Genomic DNA, 26,070 nt, shown 5'->3' on the forward strand with positions numbered 1-26,070 from the left:
ACCGAGCCAGTTCTGCATCCATCTTGCCAGCTCACCTCTGATCCCATGTGACTTCACCTTTTGTACCAGTCTGCCATGCGGGACCTTGTCAAAGGCTTTACTGAAGTCCATGTAGACAACATCCACTGCCCTTCCTTCATCAATCATCTTCGTCACTTCCTCAAAAAACTCAATCAAATTAGTAAGACACGACCTCCCCTTCACAAAACCATGCTGTCTCTCGCTAATAAGTTCGTTTGTTTCCAAATGGGAGTAAATCCTGTCCCGAAGGATCCTCTCTAATAGTTTCCCTACCACTGACGTAAGGCTCACCGGCCTATAATTTCCTGGATTATCTTTCCTTTCCCCCCTCGGGAATGGGTCCAGTCTGTCCCTGAGCTATCGCCTCTTTGAAGGCCTCCCATTGCTTATTTACAGTTTTACCCGCCAATCGTTGATTCTAATCCACCTGGGCCAGATCCCTTTTCAGCTCACTGAAATTAGGCTTCCTCCAGTTGAATTTTTTGGGTATTTGAATTTTCCTTGTCCTTTTCTATAACTACTCTAAACCTAATGTATTGTGATCACTATTGTCCAAATGCTTCCTCACCGAAATATACTCCACTTACCAACTTCATTCCCCAGAACTAGATCCAGGATTGCTTCCTTCCTCACTGGGCTGGAAACACTGATCCAGAAAGTCCTCTTGGACACATTTTGTAAATGCACATTTAAGACATTTATAACTTTAACAACTCTATGTAAAGAAACTGAATTAACAAACTTCATGGCTTGTGTAAACACACAAAATTGTATATGTTTATTTAAATTTCACAAGGAAATAACGGGATTAACTTGCTTCTGCAGCAAACACAAAACATTAAAACAGTTTTTTTAAATTTTTGCATGAACGAACACTGAAATGCAAGCCACAAGTAAGTATGGTGGGGTTTCAGCCAAGAACCTCATGTGCATGGTCTTCAACTAGGATGGAGATGTTCTTCACATCAGCACACCAGGCTTCCAGCCGCTCCTTCATGGCAGATACCTAGTGGTTAAAAGGATGGTCAAATATTCACATACTGGATATAACCATAAATCATCAGCAGGACACCACTGCCTCATGTGGACATCCATTGAAAAGATATACCGGGGGTGCTTAACACCCTGAATAATCCCCATCTGCCCAAGGCTATAGGTTAATAAGATTCACTGTGATATCCTGATTGCATACTTAGATACAGCGGCTAGCAATATAGAACAGGTAGAGAATATGATGGAGAGGTAGCCCACAAATGTCCAGTTTCCTCATATACAAATGAACTTTAACAAATTTCAATTAGCTTCTGCAGCAGAAAAACCACCCCCTCATCCTAGAGTATCAAAACACTGGGAAAAATGTAATTATAGAGCCTTCACTGAAGGAATGCTGCTGGCTTGGGGTCTCCCTGAAGGAATGCTGCTGGCTTGGGGTCTCCCTGAAGGAATGCTGCTGGCTTGGGGTCTCCCTGAAGGAATGCTGTTGAATGTTCTGAAACACTGATCACAAGTGACTAGATTTAAGTCATTCATCATTTAGGCTGTGTTTATCCACTGTTGGATGTAATCCTATTCATGCCTTTTCAATTTACCTCTATCCCTTGCTGATCTCACCCATGTGGTCCCTAGCTAAATGTCGTCTCTCCATCTTTTTCTCAGTCTCCCCCTTCTTTTGCCTGTTCTTGGCTGCCAGTCCAGTAGCCTTTTCGTTCACCTGCTATCATTTCTTCGAGCACCATGCCCAGCCCATCTTCATTTGGCTTCTTTTATCTTCTGAATTTTATCTCCTTAACTCTGATTTTCTACTGTTTGTCATTACACCTGATTTTATCACGAAGGGAGATGTGTAACATTTGCTTTTCCATTTCTCTGAGCTAAACACTTTCTGTTCTTTATATTTTGTAGATGTCCATGATTCCACCCCATATGTCATGATCACACACCTTCCTCCTTACTGCCAGTGGTATTTTATCTCTCAGAATAGCTCTATCTCCTGAAAAAAACTCCATCTTGCCCTAATCCTACTCAGTACCTCTTCATTTGTACAATCCTCCATTCTTAAAATTGGGCCCAGATATTTGTATTCAGTCACTTTTTCAATTTCTTGGTCTTCAATTCGTTCTGTCTTAAAGTTCATCATTTAAATTATTTGCTAAAAAAAAAACTTTAGGTCACAAGTTGAAGTGTTGCAACAACCAGTGAGTCATCAGTGTACTAATTACTGGATTTACTTCCAGAAAATATTGGAAATCATAGACTGTGTATTTATAAAAAAAAAACCTTCACTTATATAGCAAGTTTCACGTCTCAGACTGCCCTAAAATGCTTCACAAACAATGGATTACTTTGGAACTGCTGTTAGTACGGTTATGTAACCACAGGTCAGTGAGGGTTAAAAGCTGGCCAGGGCAAATGCATGGCATATTTTACATCTATTTAAACAGGAGGGCCTTAGTTTGTAATCTCTTCTGAAAGTCAGCACCTCCAATGGTGCAGCACTCCCTCACTACAGCACTGGGAGCGTCAGCCTGGATTATATATGAGAGTTCCTGAACCCATGATTTGTTGCCTCAGAAGTGAGAGATAGCACTGAACCATGGCTGACTCTTATAAACTGTGATTCTCCTTTATGCTGCTGCACGTTTTGAACTAACAGGTAGCAAACTCATCCAGCTCACAATCTCAGCTCTACATAAAATATTAATCTCCATCTGAAGTTAGAAAATTCCAAGTTCTCACTTTAGATAGTGAGCCTAAATTGATGTGACTTAATTCCACAATGAATGAATGAATGCTGCTGGTTTGGGGTTCACTAAATGATTTCTGCTGTTTTTTTAAGCCTGAGGAACAGAATACAGCATGAAGATGTATCCCAGACAAGAGGAATAAGCTAGTGAACAAATTCTTTCCATCCAGTACCAAGCTCGATTGCTTGGAATCAACATCTATAACTAAGGCAGAAGAGAAACATAGGAACAAGACTGTGCCCCATTCAACCCCTCAAGCCTGTACCTCTAATTAGAGCATGGCTGCTCTGAACCTCTTTCCCTGCCTTGTCACCGATATCTACCAAATCGGTATGCATCTCAGTCTTTAACGTTTCAATTGGCCAAGCCATACAGAGCTTTTGTGGGGAAGAGTTCCAAATTTTCACCAAACTTTGTTGAAAAACATGTATCCTGATTTCAGAGCTTCAATTTAAAAAAGCAACAAGCTTGGAGTATGTTTATGTATACTGCGACACTGGGAGTTACTATCTGATGGGCTTTACCTGTTGCAGGTCCATGACTCGCGGCTGAACCCATGTCATGTGAACTTTATGGTCTACCTCATCAATGCTCCCTTTCACTAGGCCCGCAGACAGCGCTTTCATCACCAGCATTTCAACCTGATAAAACAGAACAGGGAATAAAATGGTATAGGAACTACATGTCAACAAGCTTAACAAATCCACTCTCACATGCTGCTCGCCAGAGCAAACCTTCCCAATGCTCGCCGGTCACACAGCCTCACCTACTAGGACCATGACATGGGGTGGGGTTGGGTCAATCATTGGCTAACTTGCCATGTTGAGCTCTCCATTAAACTGAAGGAAAGAGCAAAGTAATCTTCCTATGCATGCTCGCAGCAGATGTCTGGGTGATACAGTCAGATATCAGTCCCATTAACCTCATAGCTGTTTTGGCCTCAAGGCAAATGGAGCTTTTTGCACACATTTTAGTGATGCGAATCACCTAAACAAAGGCTCAAATCTCAGGATCCCCATACGGAGTTTGGTTCATCACAAGGATCAGTTCTCACCTGGATTCTGATTCAGAAATAAGCTGATATAACACAGAAGCACAAGTGACAAACTGCCTTGCAAATAGTAATGACAGAGCTGGGCAAAACTTTAGGCATTTTAGTTATGTAGTGTTATTTAGTAGAGCACATTCTATCAACTTCTACTACAGTTTCCCTTATCCTTTAAATGTAGCGGAACCTCTGTATATGAAAGAGATGGCCCAACAGCCCCCATGGGCTGACATCTTTGTGATGCCATGTGGCTCACATTGCCAATGAGGTCTTATTCTACAAACTTACAGCAGCTCTCAGAGGAGATGGCAGTAGAAAGATTTGATCTTTCCAGGTCATTTACACATTAACGTAAAGCTATACATTTCAAAAGCAAAAGAGAAAATGGAAGAGTTGGAGCCCTCTGCCATAGGGGTGGGAGTCAACTGCAACTGGAGGTGGGTGGATGGGGTTGGTGGCCCTTTACTATTAAGAACAGGCAATGACTGAGTGGCTACTTTAATAATGATCCAGCCTCAGACTCACCTCATTGACAGATACCTTGGCCTGATGGGATATTTCCTGGAATGTCATCTGCCGATGGTTTGCTGGTCTTGTAAACACCATCTCAGAAATACAAAGAACTTCAATAAAAACAACAGAATGACAACAGACAACAGAAACTAGCTGATTAGGCACAGTGTGTGTAATGTGCACATTTGGTGAGTAGAGGGGTCACTGCCAGTTGGTGATCACCCTGAAGTGATAATTCTGTTCCTCTCTTCGCTGATGTTGTCAGACCTGCTGAGTATTTCCAGCATTTGCTATTTTTATTGCAAAATACTTCCAGAGTTCAATAATGATGGTGAGGTTTGGAGAAGAATCTAGACACAAACCACAGGATGTGCGAATTCTTTGTAACTGTTTTCAGATCTGATCAGTATGATGAGGAGTTAGTTACTGCTGAGATTCCAAGCCATCCATTGCCTTCAGGTCTATTTCCAAAGGATCATGATAATCACAGCTGTAATTACACGATACACGGCAGTGTAGAAACCTGCGGGGTTCACTGCAGAGTCATCAGTTTGCATCAAACTGCTGACCCTACTGATCAACATGGTACATCAAATGTACAATTTACCGAGGATACCTTTCCTGATTCTCAAGTCTGCAAAGTACCAGACTGGAAGATTGGCCCATAATATTTCAACCTTCTTTTGTGGCGTACTATGTCACTGGTTACTAAAGCAAGTGCATGATAAGGGAAGAAGAAACAGGAGCAGGAATAAACAAGGCTGTTCCAACATTCAATAAAATCATGGTTGAACTTCTACGTCAACTCCACTTTCCTGCCCTAACCCCATAACCCTCAGTTCCCTCAGTGCCCAACATGTAATCGTGGCAGCATGAATACAAAATTGGCTCAGTAAAAGGAAAGAGTTGTGGTGAATAGTTGTTTTTCAGTTTGGAGGAAGGTATACAGTGGGGCTCCCCAGGGGTCAGTACAAGGACCTCTACTTTTCTAGATATGATTTTGACTTGGGTTTACAGGGCACAATTTCAAAATTTGCTGATGACATAAAACTTGGAAGTATTATGAATTGTGAGGAGATAGTGATAGACTTCAAGAGGATATAGACAAGCTGGTTGAATGGGCAGACGCGTGGCAGATGAAATTTAATGCAGAGAAATGTGAATGATACATTTTGGTAGGAGCAGTAATATAAAATAAAGGATACAATTCTAAAAGGGAGTGCAGGAACACAGAGGCCTGGGGGTATATGTGCACAAATTATTGAAGGTGACAGGACAGGTTGAGAAAGTGGTTAATAAGGAATATGGGACCCTGGGTTTTATAAACAGAGGCAAAGAGTACAAAAGCAAGGAAGTTATGATGAACCTTTATAAAGCACTGGTTTGGCCTCAAATGGAGTAGTGTACCCAATTCTGGGCACCACACTTTAGGAAGGACGTGAAAACTTTAGAAAGGGTGCAGAAAAGATTTTTCAGAATGGTTCAAGGGATGAGGGATTTCAGTTATGTGCGTAATTAAAGAAACTGAGGTTATTCACCTCAGAGAAAAAAAAGTTGAGAGGAGGTTGGATAGTGTTCAAAATTATGAAGGGCTTCGGCAGAATAGATAGAGAAAAACAGTTCCCACTGGTGAAAGGGTTGAGAACAGGAGAAACACCAATTTAAGGTGATTGGCGAAAGAACCAATGGCCACGGGAGTGAAAACTTTTTTAATGCAGCAAGTGGTTAGCATCTGGAATGCACTGCCTGAGCATGGTGGAGGCCAATATAATCATGGTTTTTGAGGGAATTGAATAAGCACCTGAAGAGAAAAAAATTGCAAGACTTTGGGGAAAGGGTGGGTGAGTGGGGCTGGTTGAGTTGTTCTAGCAGAGACATTCTGGAGGGTGAGGGTGAACAGTCAGAGGTCGTGGTACACATTGGTACCAACGACATAGATAGGAAGAGGGATAAGGTCCTGCAACAAGAATTTAGGCAGCTAGGTAGCGGATTAAAAAGCAGGACCTCAAAGGTTGCAATATCTGGATTACTCCCGGTGCCAGGTGCTAGTGAGTGTAGGAATAGGAGGATAGAGCAGATAAATGCGTGGCCGAGAAGATGGTGCAGGAGGGTGGGCTTTAGTTTCCTGCATCTCTGGGTCTGTTTCTGGCAAAGGTGGGACCTGTACAAGTTGGACGGGTTGCACCTGAGCTGGAACGGGACCAACATCCTTGCAGGGAGGTTTGCTAGTGCTGTTGGTGGGGACTTTAAACTAATTTGGCAGGGGGGTGGGATACAGCGTGGAGGTACAGTAGGGTGTGATGCACAGCCAAAAAAAAGAGAAACTGAGTCAGTCTGGAAGGCAGAGCAAATATAGACTTGTTAAGGCACAAGTGAAAAATGCAAGGCTGGATTGCATCTATTTTAATGCAAGGAATCTTACTAGTAAGGCAGATGAATTGAGGGCATTGATTAGCACATGGAATTATGATATTATTGCTATCACAGAGATATGGTTGGGGGAGGGGCAGGACTGGCAGCTCAATATTCCAGGGTATAGAATCTTTAGGCCAGACAGGGGAGGGGATAAAAGAGGAGGTGGCACTGCACTGTTGATCAAGGAGTCAATTACTGCAGTAAGGAGGGATGATATCTTAGAAGGTTCCTCAAATGAGGCCATATGGGTAGAACTTAAAAACAAAAAGGGGGCAATCACTTGGCTGGGAGTGTACTACAGGCCTCCAAACAGTCAGGGAGAGATAGAGGAGCAAATATGTAGGCAAATCTCAGAGAAGTGTAAAAATAATAGGGTAATAATAGTAGGGGATTTCAACTTCCCCAACATCAAATGGGATAGTCTTAGTGCACAAGGCTTAAAGGGGGCGGAATCCTTAAAATGCATACAGGAGAACTTCTTGAGCCAGTACGTAGAAAGTCCCACAAGAAAAGGGGCGGTACTGGACCTAATCCTAGGGAATGAAGCCAGTCAAGTGGTAGAAGTGTCAGTGGGGGAGCATTTCAGAGATAGTGACCATAACTCTGTAAGATTTAAGGTAGTTATGGAAAAGGACAAAGAGGGACCGGAAATAAAGGTAATGAATTGGGGGAAGGCCGATTTTATGATAAAACAGGATCTGGCCAAAGTGGACTGGGAGCAGCTACTTGTAGGAAAATCGACATCAGATCAGTGGGCGTCATTCAACGAGGAAATAGTGAGTTCAGAGCCAACATGTACCCATTAAGGTGAAGGGTAGGAACAACAAGTCCAGGGAACCCTGGATGTCAAGGGATATAGAGGATTGGATCAGTAAAAAAAAAAAGAGGCTTATGGCAGATCCAGAGCACTGAAAACAGCGGAGGCACTAGAGGAGTATTGAAAGTGTAGGGGGTTTCTTAAAAATGTAATTAGGAGAGCGAAGAGCGGACATGAAAAAACACTGGTGGGCAAGATTAAGGAAAATCCTAAGGCATTTGTAAGTATATTAAGGGCAAGAAGATAACTAGGGAAAGAGTAGGGCCCATTAGGGACCATAGTGGCAATCTGTGTATGCAGCCAGAGGACATAGGTGAGGTTTTAAATGATTACTTTTCATCTGTGTTCACTAGGGAGAAGGATGATGTAGGTGTAGAGATCAGGGAGGGGGATTGCGATATACTTGAAAATATTAGTGTTGAAAGGAAGTATTAGCTGTTTTAGCAGGCTGAAAAGTGGATAAATCCCCAGTCCCAGATGAGATGTATCCCAGGTTGTTAGGTAAGGCAAGGGAGATAGCAGGGGCACTGACACAAATTGTCAAATCCTCTCTGGCCACAGCAGAGGTACCAGAGGATTGGAGGACAGAAAATGTGGTACCATTATTCAAGAAGGGTAGCAGGGATAAACCAGGTAATACAAGCCGGTGAGTCTAACATCAGTGATTGGGAAACCATTGGAAAAAATTCTGAGGGACAGGATTAATCTCCACTTGGAGAGACAGGGATTAATCAGTGATAGTCAGCATGGCTTTGTCAGGGGGAGATTGTATCTAACTAACTTGATTGAATTTTTCGAGGACGTGACTAGCTGTGTAGATGAGGCTAAAGCAGTTGATGTAGTATACATGGACTTCAGTAAGGCTTCTGATAAGGTCCCGAATGGGAAATTGGTTAAGAAGGTAAGAGCCCATGGGATCCAGGGCAATTTGGCAAACTGGATCCAAAATTGGCTTAGTGGCAGGAGGCAGAGGGTAATGATTGAGGGATGCTTTTGCGAGTGGAAGTCTGTGACCAGTGGTGTACCACAGGGATCGGTGCTGGGACCCTTACTGTTTGTAGTGTACATTAATGATTTAGACGTGAATATAGGAGGTATGATCAGTAAGTTCGCAGATGACACGAAAATTGGTTGTGTCATAAATAGCGAGGAGGAAAGCCTTAGGTTACAGGACGATATAGATGGGTTGGTGAGATGGGCGGAGCAGTGGCAACTGGCGTTTAATCCTGGGAAGTGTGATGTGATGCATTTTGGGAGGACTAACAAGACAAGGAAATATACAATGGATGGTTTGACCCTAGGAAGTACAGAGGGTCAGAGGGTCCTTGGTGTACTTGTCCATAGATCACTGAAGGCAGCAGCGCAGCTAGATAAGGTGGTTAGGAAGGCATATGGGATACTTGCCGTTATTAGCCGTGGCATAGAATAGAAGAGCAGGGAGGTTATGATGGAGCTGTACAAAACGCTAGTTAGGCCACAGCTGGAATACTGCGTACAGTTCTGGTCGCCACACTATAGGAAGGATGTGATCGCACTGGAGAGGGTGCAGAGCAGATTCACCAGGATGTTGCCTGGGCTGAAGCATTTCAGCTATGAAGAGAGACTGGATAAGCTATGGTTGTTTTCCTTAGAGCAGAGAAGGCAAAGAGGGGACATGATTGAGGTATACAAAATTATGAGGGGCATTGATAGGTTAGATAGGAAAAAACATTTTCCCTTAGCGGAGGGATCAATAACCAGGGGGCATAGATTTAAGGTAAGGGACAGGAAGTTTAGAGGGGATGTGAGGAAAACATTTTTCACTCAGAGGGTGGTTGGAACCTGGAATGCACTGCCTGAAGAGGTTGTAGAGGCAGGAATCCTCACAACATTTAACAAGTATTTAGATGAGCATTTGAAACGCCACAGCATACACGGCTATGGGCCAAGTGCTGGAAAATTAGATTAGAGTAGTTCGGTGCTTGATGGCTGGCACAGACATGACGGACCGAAGGGCCTGTTTCTGTGCTGTATAACTCTATGACTCTGAGAGCTGGCAAGGACACAATGGGCCGAATGTCCTCCTCCTGTGCTGTAGCCATTCTACATATATGATCTCAGTCTTTCATTGGTTCAGCATCTAAGCCCTTTGGGGTACATGATTCCAACCCTCAGCGAAGAAATTTCTCCTCATCTCGGTCTGAAGTGTCTGATCCCATATTTGGAGACTATGATCCCTAGTTCTAGGCTCTCGAGGCAAGGGAGATAGAGGATTTGATGCTGAGAAGCTAAGAATTTTATGCATTTCAGTCAGATCCCCTTTCATTCTTCTAAACCACAGAGAATGTAGGCCCAGAGATTATAAACTCATTCTACTCAATCTCTCCTCATAGGATAGCCCTCTCATCCTAGGAATCAATTTAGTGAACCCTTGTTGCATCCTCAAAGGCATGCATATCTAAAACCAAAACTATGCGCAGTACTCCCGGTGTGGTTTCACGAAAACCCGATATAATTGCAGCAAGATTTCCTTACTCATACTCCAACCCCCTTGCAATAAAGACAAATATACCGTTTTAGAGGCCTGCTACCTGACCCGAACCGGACGGGACCCGACATGTGTCGGGTTCGGGTCGGGCCCATCTTTCAGGCACGGCTTTCGGGCTCGGGTCGAGCCGAGTGCAGGTCGAGTCGGGTTGTGTTGGGCCGAACACATACGGTAAGTGCTCTGCTGTTAAGTATTGAAATTAAAGAACTTACCTGAGCTGGGAGTCCAGGACGAAACGGAATCAGTGCAATGAGCGAGTGACGTTACTATGACGTCCTCACGCACGCGCTGCAGCTTCCTGCAGGTTCGGTGTCAGGAAGGTAAGTAAACGGATGGTTGGGTCAGGTCGAGGTGGGTTCAGGTCGGGTCGAGCCCGGGGCTAAATCGGAGGGACTCGGGCCCGCTGTGGTTCGGTTGGGTTCTTTTTTCCCGACCTGAGCAGGCCTCTATACCATTTGCCTTTCTAATTACTTCCTGCACCTGCATGTTAACTTTGTAATTCATGTATAAGGACCCCCAGTTTCCTCCAAATACCAACATTTACTAGTTTCTCACCGTTTAAAAATATTCTGCTTTTCCATTCTTATTATCAAAGTGGATAATTTCCACACATCTCCACATCAGACTCCATCTACCACCTCCTTGCCCCTTCACTTAACTGGTCTATATCCCTTTGCAGCCTCTTTGCATCATCCCCACAGCTTATTTTCCCACCTCACTTTGTTTTGTCAGCAAACTTCAATATAATAATCTTAGCTCCCTAAGCTATTGATATAGATTGTAAATAGGGAGGCCCAATCACTGATCCTTGTAGCACTTCAGTTACACCCTGCCATCACAAAAATGATCTGTTTATTCCTACTGTTTTCTGTCTCTTAACCAATGTTACCCCCAATCCCAATTTTTTAACAACCTCTCATTTGGCACCTTATCAACTGCCTTCTAAAAATCCAAGTATACTACTTCTCTCTTATCTACCCTGCTAGCTACATTTTCAGAAAACTAACATTTGTGAAACAAAAACTTTCTTACATAAAATAGTGTTGACTTTGCCTAATCAGTAATATTTCAAAAACAGTTTGTAGTATTTCAATTTTTTTAAAATTCGTTCATGGGATCTGGGAGTCACTGGCTAGGCCATCACACATCCAACATCCAACCTTGAATGCTATGCTACCACACTATCACAAATCAAATTGAATATGGAATACACAGTATCTACAGCACAGAAATCAGCCATTGGCCCAACTGGTACTCCACACAAGCCTCCTCCCACTCTAACCACCTCTTCCTGCCCTGTTCCCGTAATCCTCTATTCTCTTCTGCTTCATGAGTGAATCAGTCTTCCCCTTAAATATATCAAGCTTCAACCACTCCATCTGGCAGCACGTTCCACATTCTCACTACACTACCTGTAAAGAAATTCCTCCTAAATTCTCTATTCGTCCGGTTACTGACCATCTTATATTCATAGCCCCTTGTTCTGGACTTCTCCACATGTGCAAATAGTTTCCCCACATCCATCGTCTCGAACCCCTTCCTAATTTTAAAGACCTCTATCAGGCCTTCTCTTTCCCAGAGAAAAGAGCCCCGGCCTGCTCAATCTTTCCTGATAGTTGTATCCTCAATCTGCGAACATATTTCAAAATCAGACCAATCAATTAGTTTCTAAAAGCAGCAGAGATACTGAGGCTCCTTCTTCAAGTGACCTCCCCAGTGATTTGTGAAAGTTAAACACCCAATAATCTTAGGATCATGAATAATTGGTTCCCTGTGCTGTCTTCTATTCAGATTAATGGCTTACAGCAGGGATAGATGTTTTAACAATGCAGCTAGCAGCAATGATTGCAACATTCCTGGCTTCACAACTTATCACCTTATCAGGTTTTTTTGCTTTAATAAAAATGGATCATCGGCACTCACACCTTGACCAGGAATCATGCTGCCATTCCCCTTGTTTACAAGAAAAGTCACAGTACAAGTTGAGGTTTGTCACATTTACTTGGCACAGTGCCAGGGGGATTAGAGACTGCCTTTATCTGTGCCTGGGGAAGCTGCTAAAGAGGCCAGACAGAGGGAGAGGGGAAAAATTGGCAGACATGTTAGCCCAAGCTCACTCTCAAACCTCCTAGTGGTCAGCACCAGAATGGCAGAGGTACAGAGTGGAACAGAGAACATGGCAATAAATAAATATTCCCTCTAAACAACAGTGTTATGAAGCTTGATAAAATTATCAGTAAAAATCTATTTTTCTAAACTTCCAAAATTAATTTTGGAATATGAACACTGCTAGCAATGCTGGAATTTAATACCCTTCCATAGTTGCCTTAAGTAGCAGTTTGATATGGCTGAGTGACTTACCAGGCCACTTCAGCAGGTACTTAACAGTAACCACATTAATGAGGCACTGGAGTCACATATAGGCCAGGAGAGCAGGTGTCCTTCCCTGAAGGACATTAGTGAACCAGTTAGGTTTTATATGACAATCTGACAGCTACCTGGTCACGTTTCCTGATGCCTGTCTTTTTTCTTACCATTTTTAAAATCTGGATTTAAATTCTCAAACTGCTGTGCTGGGATTTGAACACTCACTCTGGATTATTTGTCCAGGCCTCTGGACTACTAGTCAAGTAACATAACGTCTGCATTATAAAGTACAGTAACTGCAGGAATGGAAACACTGTCAGATAAGTCCCACTTTGGAACATTACACCCAACTCCAGGAGCGACAATCATAAGAAGTGTTTACTTCAGATTAACTATCACTCTGCTCTTCATTTCCTCCTGTAACATTAACACAGCAACCTGGTAACTGCAGAATTTACCTCCATCAGGCAGAGCAGTTGGAGCTTCTCTTTCAGTCGCTGTTCATTATTGGCCAGGTCAGACTGTCAGAGAGAAAGAAGATGGATTAGTGCTTATATCATGAGAAAGGGCCTAGGGTATGACTAAGCAGGCCCTGTTCCCTTGCCGTCTTTCTGCCTGCATTTATTAAACATCATATTCTGCTTTTACTTCAGTTAATCAACAAAAGGAAGAACAGCTGCTCCCACCCCTTGTTGTGAACTACACACAATGCCTGAGCTGCTAGACTTTACCTCCATCAGCCAGAACAGTTCGAGTTTCTTTTTCAGTTGTTGTATAAACTATTACTGCTACAGCACTGAAAAATTATTTAAAATAATTTAGCAGTGATGATGGAATTTTTAGGCACAGATAAAAGATGTAGAAAGACTTGAGCTGCAGCAACAGGAACCAAGCAGATTTTAGATGACAGTTCAAGAAGTGACTTCTCAACACATTAATGGAAACCATGGCTGGAATTTTACACCACCGCAACAAGCAGGATGGTGGCGGGGTGTGACGTAAAATGGAGCGGGAGGTTCCGGGAGACTTTCTCGACCCGCTCCCTTTACATGGGGAGCGGCGCGGGTCGAAAAACGGCCCACCCACCCCAGGCCAATCAAGGCCCTTAAGTGGCCACTTAAGTGGAGACTGCCTCCAAACGGACTTTACGCATGGCAAGCGGGCGTCCTGGAACCAGGAAAAGTCGCCTGGGAAAACCAGACAGCTGCCGATCATCCTGTGGGGGGAGGGGAGCCTGCTCATCGGGCACAGGGTGCCCCCGCTACCCCAAGCACACAACGCACCCACCGCCTTGCCCCCAACCAACCTCCCTTGCCTCACTGGGGCCCGACCGATTACCTCCGGTAAGGCAAACCAAAACTTACTTTTCCTCCCGGCTCCACATCTTCTTCTATCCATCTGCAGCTGGGGCAGCCGCTCCCGGTGGCGCTGCTGGGACTAAGAGCTGCCAGCCTCAAGCAGGTGGAAGTCCCACCTCAGCACAATTAAAGCCTGGGGACCCATAAAATACGGAACGGATCCCCAGATGAGGCGGAAGAGAGTTCGCCACCGACTTTTACATTGCAGGCCGGTTCCTGTCCGCCCACCGTAAAATTCCAACCCATATTTTTATAGAAAAGAAACTGTCTTTGTAGATTCCACTATTAATTCTGGATCCTACTTTGTCTCTGATGATACAGACTCTGTTGCATTCAGCAAGTTATCTTCACTGAGTCTATAAAAGTCCCCAGGCTTTAACTGAGTCCCCAGGCTTTAACAATAATTTTGCACATGGAGCTTGAGAAAGTAATTTATAGGGTTACCTTTGTTCTTTAATTGAAAACATTCTCATACACAATGGAATATTTGACCCACATCCACTACATTAGAGACTGCCTACTTTCACCTCCATAACAGAGTTAGCCTTTGGCTCAGTGATATCATTCTCACCCGAGTCAGAAGGGACCGCACTTGTACCCTACTCCAGACAATCCCTGTAAGTGAAGACTGGAGGTTCAGTTCTGCAATCCAGGTTGACATCCAGTGGGATACTCCTGGTGGGTGTGGGTGGAACTTCCCCCACCCTCATCATATGGAATGAGAGCACCCAAAAAAATCTTCATGCTGTAAAGGACTAACCCCAACTGTTGGCTGGGATGAAGATGGTCACAGCCATGGAAGGAGCATTCATATTGCAGCATGCAAAGCCTTCCACTACTTCACACTATCCCCCGAGTGAAGAGTGTGAAAACATGAAGACATCTTCCACATCATCACCCATCTCTACACTACCTCAGCCTATCTGCTACGGAAACCTTCATCCATGCTTTTGTCACCATCAGACTTGACGGTCGCTGGCCAGCCTTCCATCCTACAAATTCTTCTACAAACTTCAACACATCTTGCTCCCCGTAACCTACCCTGCATCAAGTCCCACTCTCTCATTGAACCCATTTCTGGCTCTCCAATACCAAGACTCTAGCCAGCAGGGAGAGCAAGAACACAGCAGACTCCATCTTCATCCAAATGCCACAGGTTTGCATTTCCAGAATCATGATCATGAGCCAGAACCCTGGTCAACATTTTTCTGTGCTAGCCTATAGATGCCAAGCCTGGCACTACCACTGGTTAACTCAGTACTAGTTAGTGATGAAGTCAGGAATTTTCCCAGCCTAAGTGACTCAGAATACCATTTATCCCCAAAACATCCGACTATGATATCATTAGTTGTCATCTGATTGGCTCTGGCCCATACCTTCAAAGACCCCTCCCCTAGACCAGCTCATCAGCAATCTTTCCATAGATAAGCACAAGATGCAAGAAATATGTTTACCAAATAGTGTGCTACAAAATGCCTATATAGCATAGTTGTAATGCTGTCAGCTCAGCAGCAACAATGGGATGAATGAATTCATTTCACTGTTGCATTTTCTGAAATAGCCTGGTTACTTCATTCATCTGTACTCCTTTCTGATCTCCCTACATTGCCCTCTGAATGGTATTGCCCCTCCACCCACCCAAATGGCACTGCCCTGAAATTGCTCTCAATAGACCTGCCCCAGTTCTGAAGAAGGGCCTGAAACATCAACTCTGCTTCTCTCTCCACAGATGCTGCCAGACCTGCTGAGTATTTCCAGCATTTCTTGTTTTTATTCCCGATACTAGCCTCTGAAGGGCACTGTACTGACACTGCCCCCAATTGCATTTCCGACAAAGGTTCTCAATTTGGAGTTTACCAGGCTCCTCGTTCACAGTCTGTCCCAACTGTTTGTCAATAAGATTGCAGCAGCCTACATCATAACAAAATCCCACTATATTTGAAAACTTTAAGCCACATTGTTCAGGGATTCAGCTAAGTTTTATACAGTGACAAAGAATCAACCTGCCTGAGCTCCCCAGTAGGTTTTCAGACAGAAGAAGGTCTCCACATCCCCACTGTTGAAAGCATACAGAGTATCGATCAGCCACTGGTTCTCTGTATCTCGCAACGATTCCAAGATTGGATGCATCAGCTGCAAATATTGAATGAACTTTATCACCAACACAGAGGAAAAACAACAGTCTACATAAAAGTAAGAGACTTCCACGAGTTATATCATCCCAAGCTTGTTTTGGATGGTGTCTAATTATAAACAACTTCCAAACATAAAAGAAGTTCCATAATTTCTGCTCCAGTAAAACAAACTTGAAGCGAGCCTATTTTTTGATTTAATTTTCCTTCCCAAACCTCCATTGCTCAACTAAACACTGCTGCAATTCATTTCTTCAGGGCTTCTGTTTGTCATTGTCTCTGCCCCTCTGCTTCTCAGTGACATACAACGATATCACTATAATCATTCTCCCTGCCTTTGGAGATGCACATACTTCAGTAATTATTGAATGATACAGCACAGGAGCCCATTGTGCTTGTGCCAGCTCATTGAAAGAGCTATCCAATTAGTCCCACTCCCCTACTCTTTCCCCATAGCCCTGCAAATCTTTCTCATTTCCCTACTGAAAATTATTGAATCTGCTTCCACTACCCTTTCAGGCAGTGCATTCCAAATCATAATTCTCTGCATAAAAAGTCTTCATCTTATCTCTGGTTCTTCTGCCAATTACTTTAAATCTGCATCCTTTGGTTGCTGAGCCTTACACCATTGGAAGTAGTTGCATCTTATATACACTATTAAAACCCTTCATGCTTTTGAACTTTATAAAATCTCCCCTTAAACTTCTCTGTGCTAAGTGAGAATAACTCCAGTTTCTCCAGACTCTCTCATAACCCTGGCACCATTCTCACAGATCTCCTCTGCACCCTCTTTAAGACTGCAACATCCTTCCTAAATTGTGCTGCCCAGAATTGAATACAATATTCCAGCTGGGCCTAAACAGTGTTTTATAAAAGCTTTAGTATAACTTCCTTGCTTTTGTACTCTGTGTCTCAATTTATTAAAATCAAGGATACCGTATGCATTTTCAAAAGCCTTCTCAACTTGTCCTTCCACCTTCAAAGTCTTGTATACTTACACCACCTGGAGTGTCTGTTCCTGCACTGTCGCGCACCCTCCCACCCACCCCACCCCCACTTAAAAATGTACAATTTAGTTTATATTGCCTTTCGACATCCTGACCATCAAAATAACTCACTTCACATTTCTGAGTTAAATTTCACCTGCCACATGTCTGCTTATTTCATCAATTTGTCTATGTCTTCCTGAAGTCGGTTACTATACTCACGGTTTACTACATTCCTCAATTTCCTGTCATCTTCAAGCTTTGAAATTATGCCCTGTATACCTAAATCCAGGTTATTAACATATCAAAAATATCCTAATACTGGAACAGAGGAGGCCGAAGGGAGACTTAATTGAAGTGTATAAAATTATGAGGGGTCTAGATAGAGTGGATAGGAAGACATAAACAGGTCCTAAAACTGACCTCTGGGGAACACCACTCCACACTTCCCTCCAGTCTTAAAAGCCATTCACCACTGCTCTCAGCACTCTGTCCCTTGGCTACTTTTGTATCTATGCGCCACTGCCCCTTTAATCCCATTTGTCCTCAATTTTGCTAGCAAGTCTATTATGTGGTACTTTATCAAACTTCTTTTGAAAGATCATGTACATATCAACTGCACTACCTTCATCAACGTTCTCCATTACTTCAAAGAAGTCAATCAAGTTATTCAACCATGATTTGCCTTCAATAAATCAATGATGGCTTTCAATTATTAACCTATATTTTTCCAAGTGCCAATTAACTTTGTCCCAGATTAATGTTTCAAAAAGATTTCTCCATGACCGATATTAGGCAGACTAGCCTATAGTTGTTGGGTTTTTGAACATTTGCAAACCTTTAGTCTGCTGGCATTATTCCCATAACTAAGAAGGATTGGAAGATTGTGGCCCATGCTTACACAATTTCCACCATTACTTCCCTCAGCAATCTCGGATGCACCATAACTGGAATGGGTGACTATTCTACTTTGATTGCTGCCAACCTTTTTAGTACCTCTATCTACTTTATCCTAACTCCCTCTTATTTTTTAATAGCAATGCTACTTTTTCTACCTGCCAATCCACTGAGACCATTCCGGAATCTAGGAAATTTTGGAAGATCACAACCAATGTATCCACTATCTCTGCAGCCACCTTTTTTAGAAACCCAAGAATGTAGAGAGTCAGGTCCAGGGGATTTGTCAGCTTTCAGTCCCCTTAATTACTCCAGTACTTTTTCTTTAATTTAAGTTCCTCACTCAGATGGTATGTTGGCCTTTATTGCAAGAGGATTTGAGTACAAGAGTAAAGAAGTCTTGCTGCAATTGTATACAACCTTGGTCAGACTGCACCTGGAGTATTGCATAGAGTTTTGGGCTCCTTACCCAAGGAAGGATATACTTGCCATAGACAGAGTACAACAAAGCTTAACGACTGATTCCTGGGATGGCGGGATTGTCCTATTAGGAGAGATTGAGGAGACTGGATCTTTACTTTCTAAAGTTTAGAAGAATGAGAGGTGATCTCATTGAAGTATACAAAATTCTTACAGTGATGGACAGGGTTGATACAGGAAGAATGTTCCCCCTGGCCGGGGGTTCTGGAACCAGAGGACACTGTTTCAGAATAAAAGATAGGCCATTTAGGACTGAGATGAGGAGAAATTTCTTCACTCAAAGGATGGGGAATCTCCCAGAGGGCTGTGGAGGCTCAGCCATTGAGTATGTTCATGATAGAGATTGACAGATTTCTAAATATTGAAGATATCAAGGAATATGGAGATAGTGCAAGAAGATGGCATTGAAGTAGAATATCAGTCATGATCCTGTTGAATGGCGAAGCAGATTCGAGGAGCTGGATGGCCCACTCCACTCCTACTCCTATTTGCTATGTCCCTAGATGCTTAGTTCCCCATAATTTCTGGGGTTTTTTGTGTCTTCTGCTGTAAACACAAACATAAAATATCTGTTTAACGTCTGCCATTTCTGTTCCCCATTATAATTTCTCCTGTTTCAGCGCTCACTTTTGCTACTCTCTTCCTTTTTATATTCTTCTAGAAGCTAATTTACTCTATTTTCTTCCACTATCAATTTTTTTGGTCATCTCTTACTGGTATTTAAAGCTCTCCCAATCCTTAGGCTTATGACACATCTAGGCAATGTTTTCAGCCTCTTGTAATCTAAGACTATTAAGCTCTTTAGTTAGCCACAGATTAACCTCTTTTCCCATGGAAATTATTTCTCAACAGAATGCAGATTTGTTGAAAATTATGAAATAATTGTTTATAAAAGGCTTTTGGATTCTTTTTTGTTACCCACCATTCTCTGCTGTACTTTTTATATTTGTCTTGGTTCTCTAAAGAATTATGAACCCAACATTTATCATAAACCTCCTTTTTCTGTTCATTTTAATCTCTGTATCTTTAGTCATCCAGGCATTTCTAGCTTTGGATGCCCTTCCTTTACCTCTTGTGGGAATGCGTCCAGTCTACAGCTGAACTGTTTCCTTTTTGAAGGCCTCTCATTGCTCATTTAGTTTTACTTGTCAATATTTGATTCCAATCCACCTGGGCCAGATCCATTTAAGTGAGCCTTCCTCCAGTTCAATACTTTTCCCCATTTGATTTTTCCTTTACCATTACATAATTACTTTAAACCAAATTATATTGCAATCAATGTTTCGCAAATGCTCTCCAACTGAAACATGCTCCATTTGCCCCACTTCATTCCTCAAAAATAGATCCAGGACTGCTTCCTTCCTCACTGATGAAGCAGTTGTGCACTTGTCAAGAATTCCTTCCCCTCTTTGCTCTTTACACTTTTACTATCCAATCTATATTAGGATATTTGAAGACCCCCCCTTACCAAAGTTCTTGCATCTTTCTGTAATTTGCCCTTCTATCTCTTTCCCACTATTCATCGCCTCTTATATACATCCAGCAGCCTACCAGCTGCTCCGCTTTTTTTTTTTAAATTCAGCGCAAATAGATTCTGCTTTTGAACCCTGAAGTACATCCTCCCTTTCCAGTGCAGTAACAATATCTCTGACCAATATGGCTATCACACCTCCTTTTTCTCCTTCCCCATCTTACCTGAAAGTATTTTAGCCAGGAATATTAAGTGCCTATTCCTCCCTTTGCTTGAGCCAGGTCTCCATTATTACCACAATATCATAATCCCATGTAGCTACTTGTGCCTGCAGCTCACCAACCTCATTTACCATGGTCTCCGCATTTCCTATTTCTGAACTACTCTTTCTTCTGATGCTGCCGGTCTCACCCATTCCTCTGTGCACCTTGTAGCTCCTCTCTAATGCTTTATTAGGAGGGTGGCCCTCCAATGCCAAATTTGTTTAAATCCTTCCCCACAGCACTACTTAACTTTACTGCAAGGACATTGGTCCCAGCCTGCTGAGGTGCAACTCATCCAACTTGTACAGGTCCCTCTTGCCCCAGAAATCTCCCACCCTCCCTTCTGCACACTCCTAGAGGATTTGTGCACTGTCTGCTTCTTCCTCGCCTGCTGGATGGCCACCCACTTAATATCCTCCTGAACACATTGTACCTGCAGTGTGATCACCTGCTGTAATATGCAAGTTAGAGTTAGATTAGATGGGTAGACAGTCAGACAGGTAGACAGAAAAGTAGACATATATACTTAATGCAATTCAGATCCCTTTAATATTGGTAACTACTACTTAGTTCATTTTAATTTTATTGTCTTGGGTCTAATCAATTATTTATATGTTAACTGTTGCATCTTGGATTTAATTACTTAGCACCTCCTTCCCTCTCTGCACCAAATTCCCATCGCCACTCTGTTTCAGATTCACCCAACTCTCACCAAGCTGTTTAAAACTCAGTAATGAGGAAGGTGCAATTCAAAACAGATGGAGAACAAAACACACGCACAGACCACAGGTGCACTGTGACTGAAATATGAGGCCACATTGAAGGTATGATAGAAGGAATAGTTGACCAATTCAGAAAAAGGTATAATCAACAGGAATGTTTGATGAAATCAGAAGAGCAAACACAATGGGCTTCACACAATGCACTACAGAAATTCAAATACACAGTACACCATAGGGCGCTAATAAGTGATGAGCAACGTAATGACAACAAATTCATATCACGGATTTTGAATTCTACAGCTTTTAAGAACTGTACTATTGAACAATTCGCCTGTATAATTATGGAAAATTACACAAACATGTACTATACATATAGTGGGAATCCTATTTACACAGTCAATAACCGTAACAATTCTGAAGCAGCACAGGAAGTCAATTTACGGGTAAGGTCAGGACTGATTCTGCAAGTACTTTCATTTGATACTCACCAGCTCGCCAAAGTTATAAATGCCTTCCCCCAATAGTGCAGCCAGGCCCAGAGTGAATGCTCTCTGCTGCTGTGAACCCACTAGCAAGAAGGAAGACATACATTACAAACTTAGCTTAAGAACTGCTTCATACCAAGCACAAATGCAAGTTAAATGCAACAAGTACTATGTCTCCCAGAAAAACAAACATCTCAAATTCACCAAGGAGGAGGACTCTGCCAAAGCTATGGTAAGCAAAGAGCCTGTTGAGAAACTGGATGAGATAAAATGAAAGAGGAGGTACTAGAAAGGCTGGAAGTACTTCTAGTGGATATATCACTCCATCCAGATGGGAATGCATCCTAGGTTGCTGAGGGAAGTAAGGGTAGAAATTGTGTAGGTTCTGGCCGCATTCTACCAATGCTCCTTGGGTACAAGAATGGTGCCAAAGGCTGGAGGATTGCAAAAGTTACACCCTTGTTCAAAAAGGGGAGAAGGATAAACCTGTCAATTACAGGTTTAACGACAGTCTAATGTCAGTGGTGGGAACCTTATAGAAACAATAATCTGGGGGAAAATTAACAGCCACTTGGATAAGCATGGTCTAATAAAGGAGATCCAGCAGAAATTTGTTAAGTCATGTTTGACTAACTGAGTCTATGGGATGAAAAGGGGAGTAACAGCATGAACACGACAGGCTGAATGGCCTCCTTCTGTGCTGTAATTTTTCTTTGGTTCTATATAAAACTGGCTAAGGGATAGAAAACAGAGTTCTGATGAACGGCTGTTTTTCAGACTGGAGGGAAAGGCACAGTGGTGTTACACAGGTTCCAGTACTGGAATCACTGCTGTTTTAGATATACATTAATGACTTGAACTTGGGGGTACAGGGCACAATTTTGAAATTTATAGATGATACAAAGCTTGAACATCTAGTAAACAGTAATAGACTTCAAGAGGACACAGACAGGCTGGTGGAATGGCAGATGAAACTCAAGCAAAAAGTGCAGGAACAATGAGGAGACAATACAAGCTAAATGGTACAATTTTAAAGGAGGTGCAAGGGCAGAAAGATCTGGGGGTGTTTCGACACAAATCTTTCAAAGTGGCAGGATAGGTAAACAAAGCAGTTAATAAAACATCTGGGATCCCGAGCTTTATAACTACAGGCATAAGGTACAAAAGCCATGAAGTAATCTTGTATAAAACACTAGTTTGGCCCCTGCTGGAGAACTGTCTCTAATTCAGGACGTGAAGAGTTTTATCAAAATGGTTCCAGGAATGAAGAATTACAGTTCTACGGATAAAACTGGGGTTGTTCTTGTTAGAGCACAGAAGGTTAAGAGGAGATTAGAAAGTAAATAAAGAGTTACTGTTTCCCATGGCTGTAGGGTCAAAGACCAGAGGGCACAGATTTAAGGTGACTGGCAAAAGCACCAGAGGTGACATGAAAAATAATTTTCATGCAAGTGGATAGGATTTAGAATGCATGATCTCATAGGCAAGTGGATACAGATTCAATAGAAGCATTCAAAAGGGAATTAGATAAATACCTGAGGGAGAAAAAAAATTATGGAGATATGGGGAAAGACTGGGACTAACTGGATTGCTCTTCAAAAAAACTGGCATAGACTTGATGGAACTGATGGCCTGCTTCCGTGCTGTACTATTCTATGATTCCATAAGTCATTGCGCATTTAGCAGGGGTGATTCAGCTCTGGGAGTTAACGTAACAGTGACAGTGATAAGCAGTGCTAAATGGTGTACAAAACAAACACAGTCAGCAGTGATCAGAGTCTCCTATTTATATTGAACTTTCCTCATACATCCATTGTGCTACAAAGCTGAACTTCCCATCCTCTCAAGGAATACTCAAAGGAGGGAGGAGTAGCAACAACAACAATTGTCCAATTTAGAATACCATCTGACTGATTTTCACCAATTTCAAATCCAGTTCAGGCCGATGGCGGGGGCGGGGGGTGGTCTCTTCTGTGTGCATCCACAAACTACGTGAAATAAGTTTGGGCAATCTCAACCTAGCTGCACTGGCTGTCAAGGCCACTGCACAAAAGAGCTGAGAACTCAATCACTTCATGGCAATCTTGCTCAAAAGTAGACTACATGGAAAATAAAACACTGCTACATCACAGTCTCAGACTAGAATTTTAAAAAAAGACTTGCATTTATCGAATGCCTTTCACAATCACCAGACGTCTCAAAGTGCTTTACAGAAGTACTTTTTAAGTGTAGACCCTTTTGCAATGCAAGAGACATGGCAGCCATTTGTGCACACCAAGCTCCAACAAACAGAAATGCAATAACGACCCGATAATCAGTTTTTGTGATGCCGATTGAAGGATTAATATTGACCAGGGATAACATCCCTGCTCTTCTTCGAAGTGTCATGGAATCTTTTATGTCCACCCGAGAGGGCAGATAGGGCCTCAGTTTAACTTCTCATCTGAAAGACAGCACCTCAGACAGTCCAGCACCCCCTCAGTATTGCACTGAAGTATCAACCATGAGTTTTGTGCTCAGGTTCTGGAGTAGGACTTGAACCTGCAATCTTCTGACTCAGAGGTGAGTGTGCTACCAACTGCACCATGGCTGACTCCCAATTGGCAGAAGGGGCAAGAGTGGTTTCTGTGCATTACGTGTAGCAAAATCAAGAACATGTACTTCTATAAAGAAGCTTACAATTTTATTACATGTAGCACACAGAGGAAGACTCTAAACCAGGCTCTCAATTCTGCTTGATGCAGGAACAGCCTGAACATTTATATACACACACAGATATAAGGGATCTTGTAGCAAAATGCATTTGAAATCCTTTGCAAATCAGGTGAATCAACTTCCATTTCATTTAATCAAAGTCACTATTGTTTGACTGTGTCCTGAGACAGATTCTTAAATTGCAGAAGATTCATAATTATACAGCTTTTTTCCTGATTATATTTTATATTGCCACTCCAGGACTTGAGCACAAAAATCAAGGCTGACATGCTAATGCAATATTGAGGGAGCACTGCAGTGTCAGAGGTGCTGTCTTTCGGATGAAATGTTAAACCGAGGCTCCACCTGGCTGCTCAGCTGGATGTAAATGATCCTATTTAGAAGAGCAGCAGGGGAGTTATCCCCGGTGTCCTGGCCAATACTTATCCCTCAATCAACATCACAAAAACAGATTATCTGGTCAAACATTGCTGTTTGTGGGAGTTTGCTATGTGCAAATTGACTGCTATGTTGCCTGCATTAAAAAGTACACTTTAAAAAGTACTTCGTTGGCTGTAATGCACTTTGAGACATCCAGTGATTGTGAAAGACATCATATAAATGCAAGTTTTTTTCCCTTTTATTTTTAGGATTGTTTATTAGACTTTTTTGACCATTTGACTCAATTTAATTTTTTTAAAAGGTCACTGATCAGAACAAGTTGCATCACCTCACACCATATAAAAGTCATCAGCAAACTGTTTTACAAGCAGCTGTAGAGATAGAACATTGTGGTCGTCTTACTTTCATAGAAACTTACAGCACAAAAGGAGGTCATTCAGCCCATTGGGCCTTTGCTGGCTCCTTGGAAGAGCTATCCAATTAGTCCCACTCCCCTGCTCTCTCCCCATAGCCATGAAAATATTTTCTTTTTAAGTAGGTATCCAATTCCCTTTTGAAAGAGAACTTCCTCTCCTTTGGAAGGATATGGAGACTTTTGCTTGAGAGGCAATAGTTATGAGGAACAACTGGAGAAACTGCGGCTCATATCATTAGAACAGAAGTTAAGGAGAAATCTGATAGAGGGGTTCAAAATTGAGAAGTTTGACAATGTCATTCAGGAAAAACACTATTCAGTCAGTAAAATGCAGATCATCACCAGAAAGAACTAGGGGAGAGGTTAGGAGAATTTATTTATTTACTTTTTTGCATAAAGGACATGGAATACCAAACCAGAAACAGTGGTGGAAGCAGAATCTCTAATAGTTTGTAAGAGATTTGTGGATAAATAATTGAGAAAGAAAAATTTTAAAAGGAGGAATGAGGAAAGAGCAAGAAATTAGAGAGAGCAGAGCCAATCAGCTCCCTAAAATCCAGCAGTCACTGCAAGAGATAAATTGTAACTTTTCTAAAAGGAGCAGAGCAGCGATTACTTGACAAATCGGAGAGTTCGGTGCAGCCAAGATACCGCAGAGCCTCCCTGTAGTAAGCAGCGTGGTCACCCACCACCTGATAGTAACTGCTGGAAGTGTCGTAAAACCGGCCATGGACAGACGTCACTCCTGGCAACTTCTCCAACATCTCGTCAACTTCTTCAATGATTTTCTAACAAGCAGAAGGATCAATGCAGTAGGTTAGATTGGGAAAAATAGCTTCCAGTAATTATCCCTAAAGAAAACGAGGAAGAGATAACATATTGGAATATACACAGGAGGATCACACCTCTTACAACTAACTATGCTACCCCCAACTGATATACAGTGAAATCTGTAATTTATAGACAATTAAGGGTCCAGTTTTTTTTGGCTGTTTTAATTTTCAAAATGGTCATTGTATATATTGAAAAAATTCAGTAGAATGGGAGTTCTTTACCCAGTACCCATAACAGCAGAGAAATTGTTCTAACCCAGCGGCAGAACTGTGAAAACATTCAATCCCACAGACAGAGTGGTTTCTCTGCTGCTATAGATGTTGAGTAAAGAGCTTCTTTCACAAAACGTACTGCTGTCTCACAATGACCTAAAGTGCCCACGTTTTAAGTTGTAAAAGAGCTTTGTGAATTGAAGGCTGTCCATAGTTCATAACTCGTGAATGCCTGTGGTTTCAGATTGCTTCTTATATATTTTAACA

The 26,070-nt window shown here is 42.4% G+C and overlaps 1 protein-coding gene across 2 annotated transcripts in view; it reads right to left on the minus strand.

The window, feature by feature from the left end:
* Positions 1 to 771: 771 nt before the first annotated feature.
* Positions 772 to 26,070, minus strand: part of LOC137384057 (26S proteasome non-ATPase regulatory subunit 13-like) — a 42,999-nt gene continuing 17,700 nt past the window's right edge. Inside the window, exons 7-13 of one of the 2 annotated variants that reach the window (XM_068057619.1) lie at positions 25,374 to 25,545; positions 21,250 to 21,329; positions 15,818 to 15,943; positions 12,911 to 12,973; positions 4,339 to 4,419; positions 3,290 to 3,406; positions 772 to 1,027 (exon numbers count right to left, since the gene is read on the minus strand). In XM_068057619.1, coding sequence (XP_067913720.1) covers positions 932 to 1,027; positions 3,290 to 3,406; positions 4,339 to 4,419; positions 12,911 to 12,973; positions 15,818 to 15,943; positions 21,250 to 21,329; positions 25,374 to 25,545 — 735 coding nt within the window. In that variant the 3' untranslated portion in view covers positions 772 to 931. The remainder of the gene's footprint in view (positions 1,028 to 3,289; positions 3,407 to 4,338; positions 4,420 to 12,910; positions 12,974 to 15,817; positions 15,944 to 21,249; positions 21,330 to 25,373; positions 25,546 to 26,070) is intronic. The other variant, XM_068057620.1, reaches the window with a different exon arrangement.

This window comes from Heterodontus francisci, chromosome 25, assembly GCF_036365525.1.
Source record: "Heterodontus francisci isolate sHetFra1 chromosome 25, sHetFra1.hap1, whole genome shotgun sequence".
Taxonomy (NCBI): Eukaryota; Metazoa; Chordata; class Chondrichthyes; order Heterodontiformes; family Heterodontidae; genus Heterodontus; species Heterodontus francisci.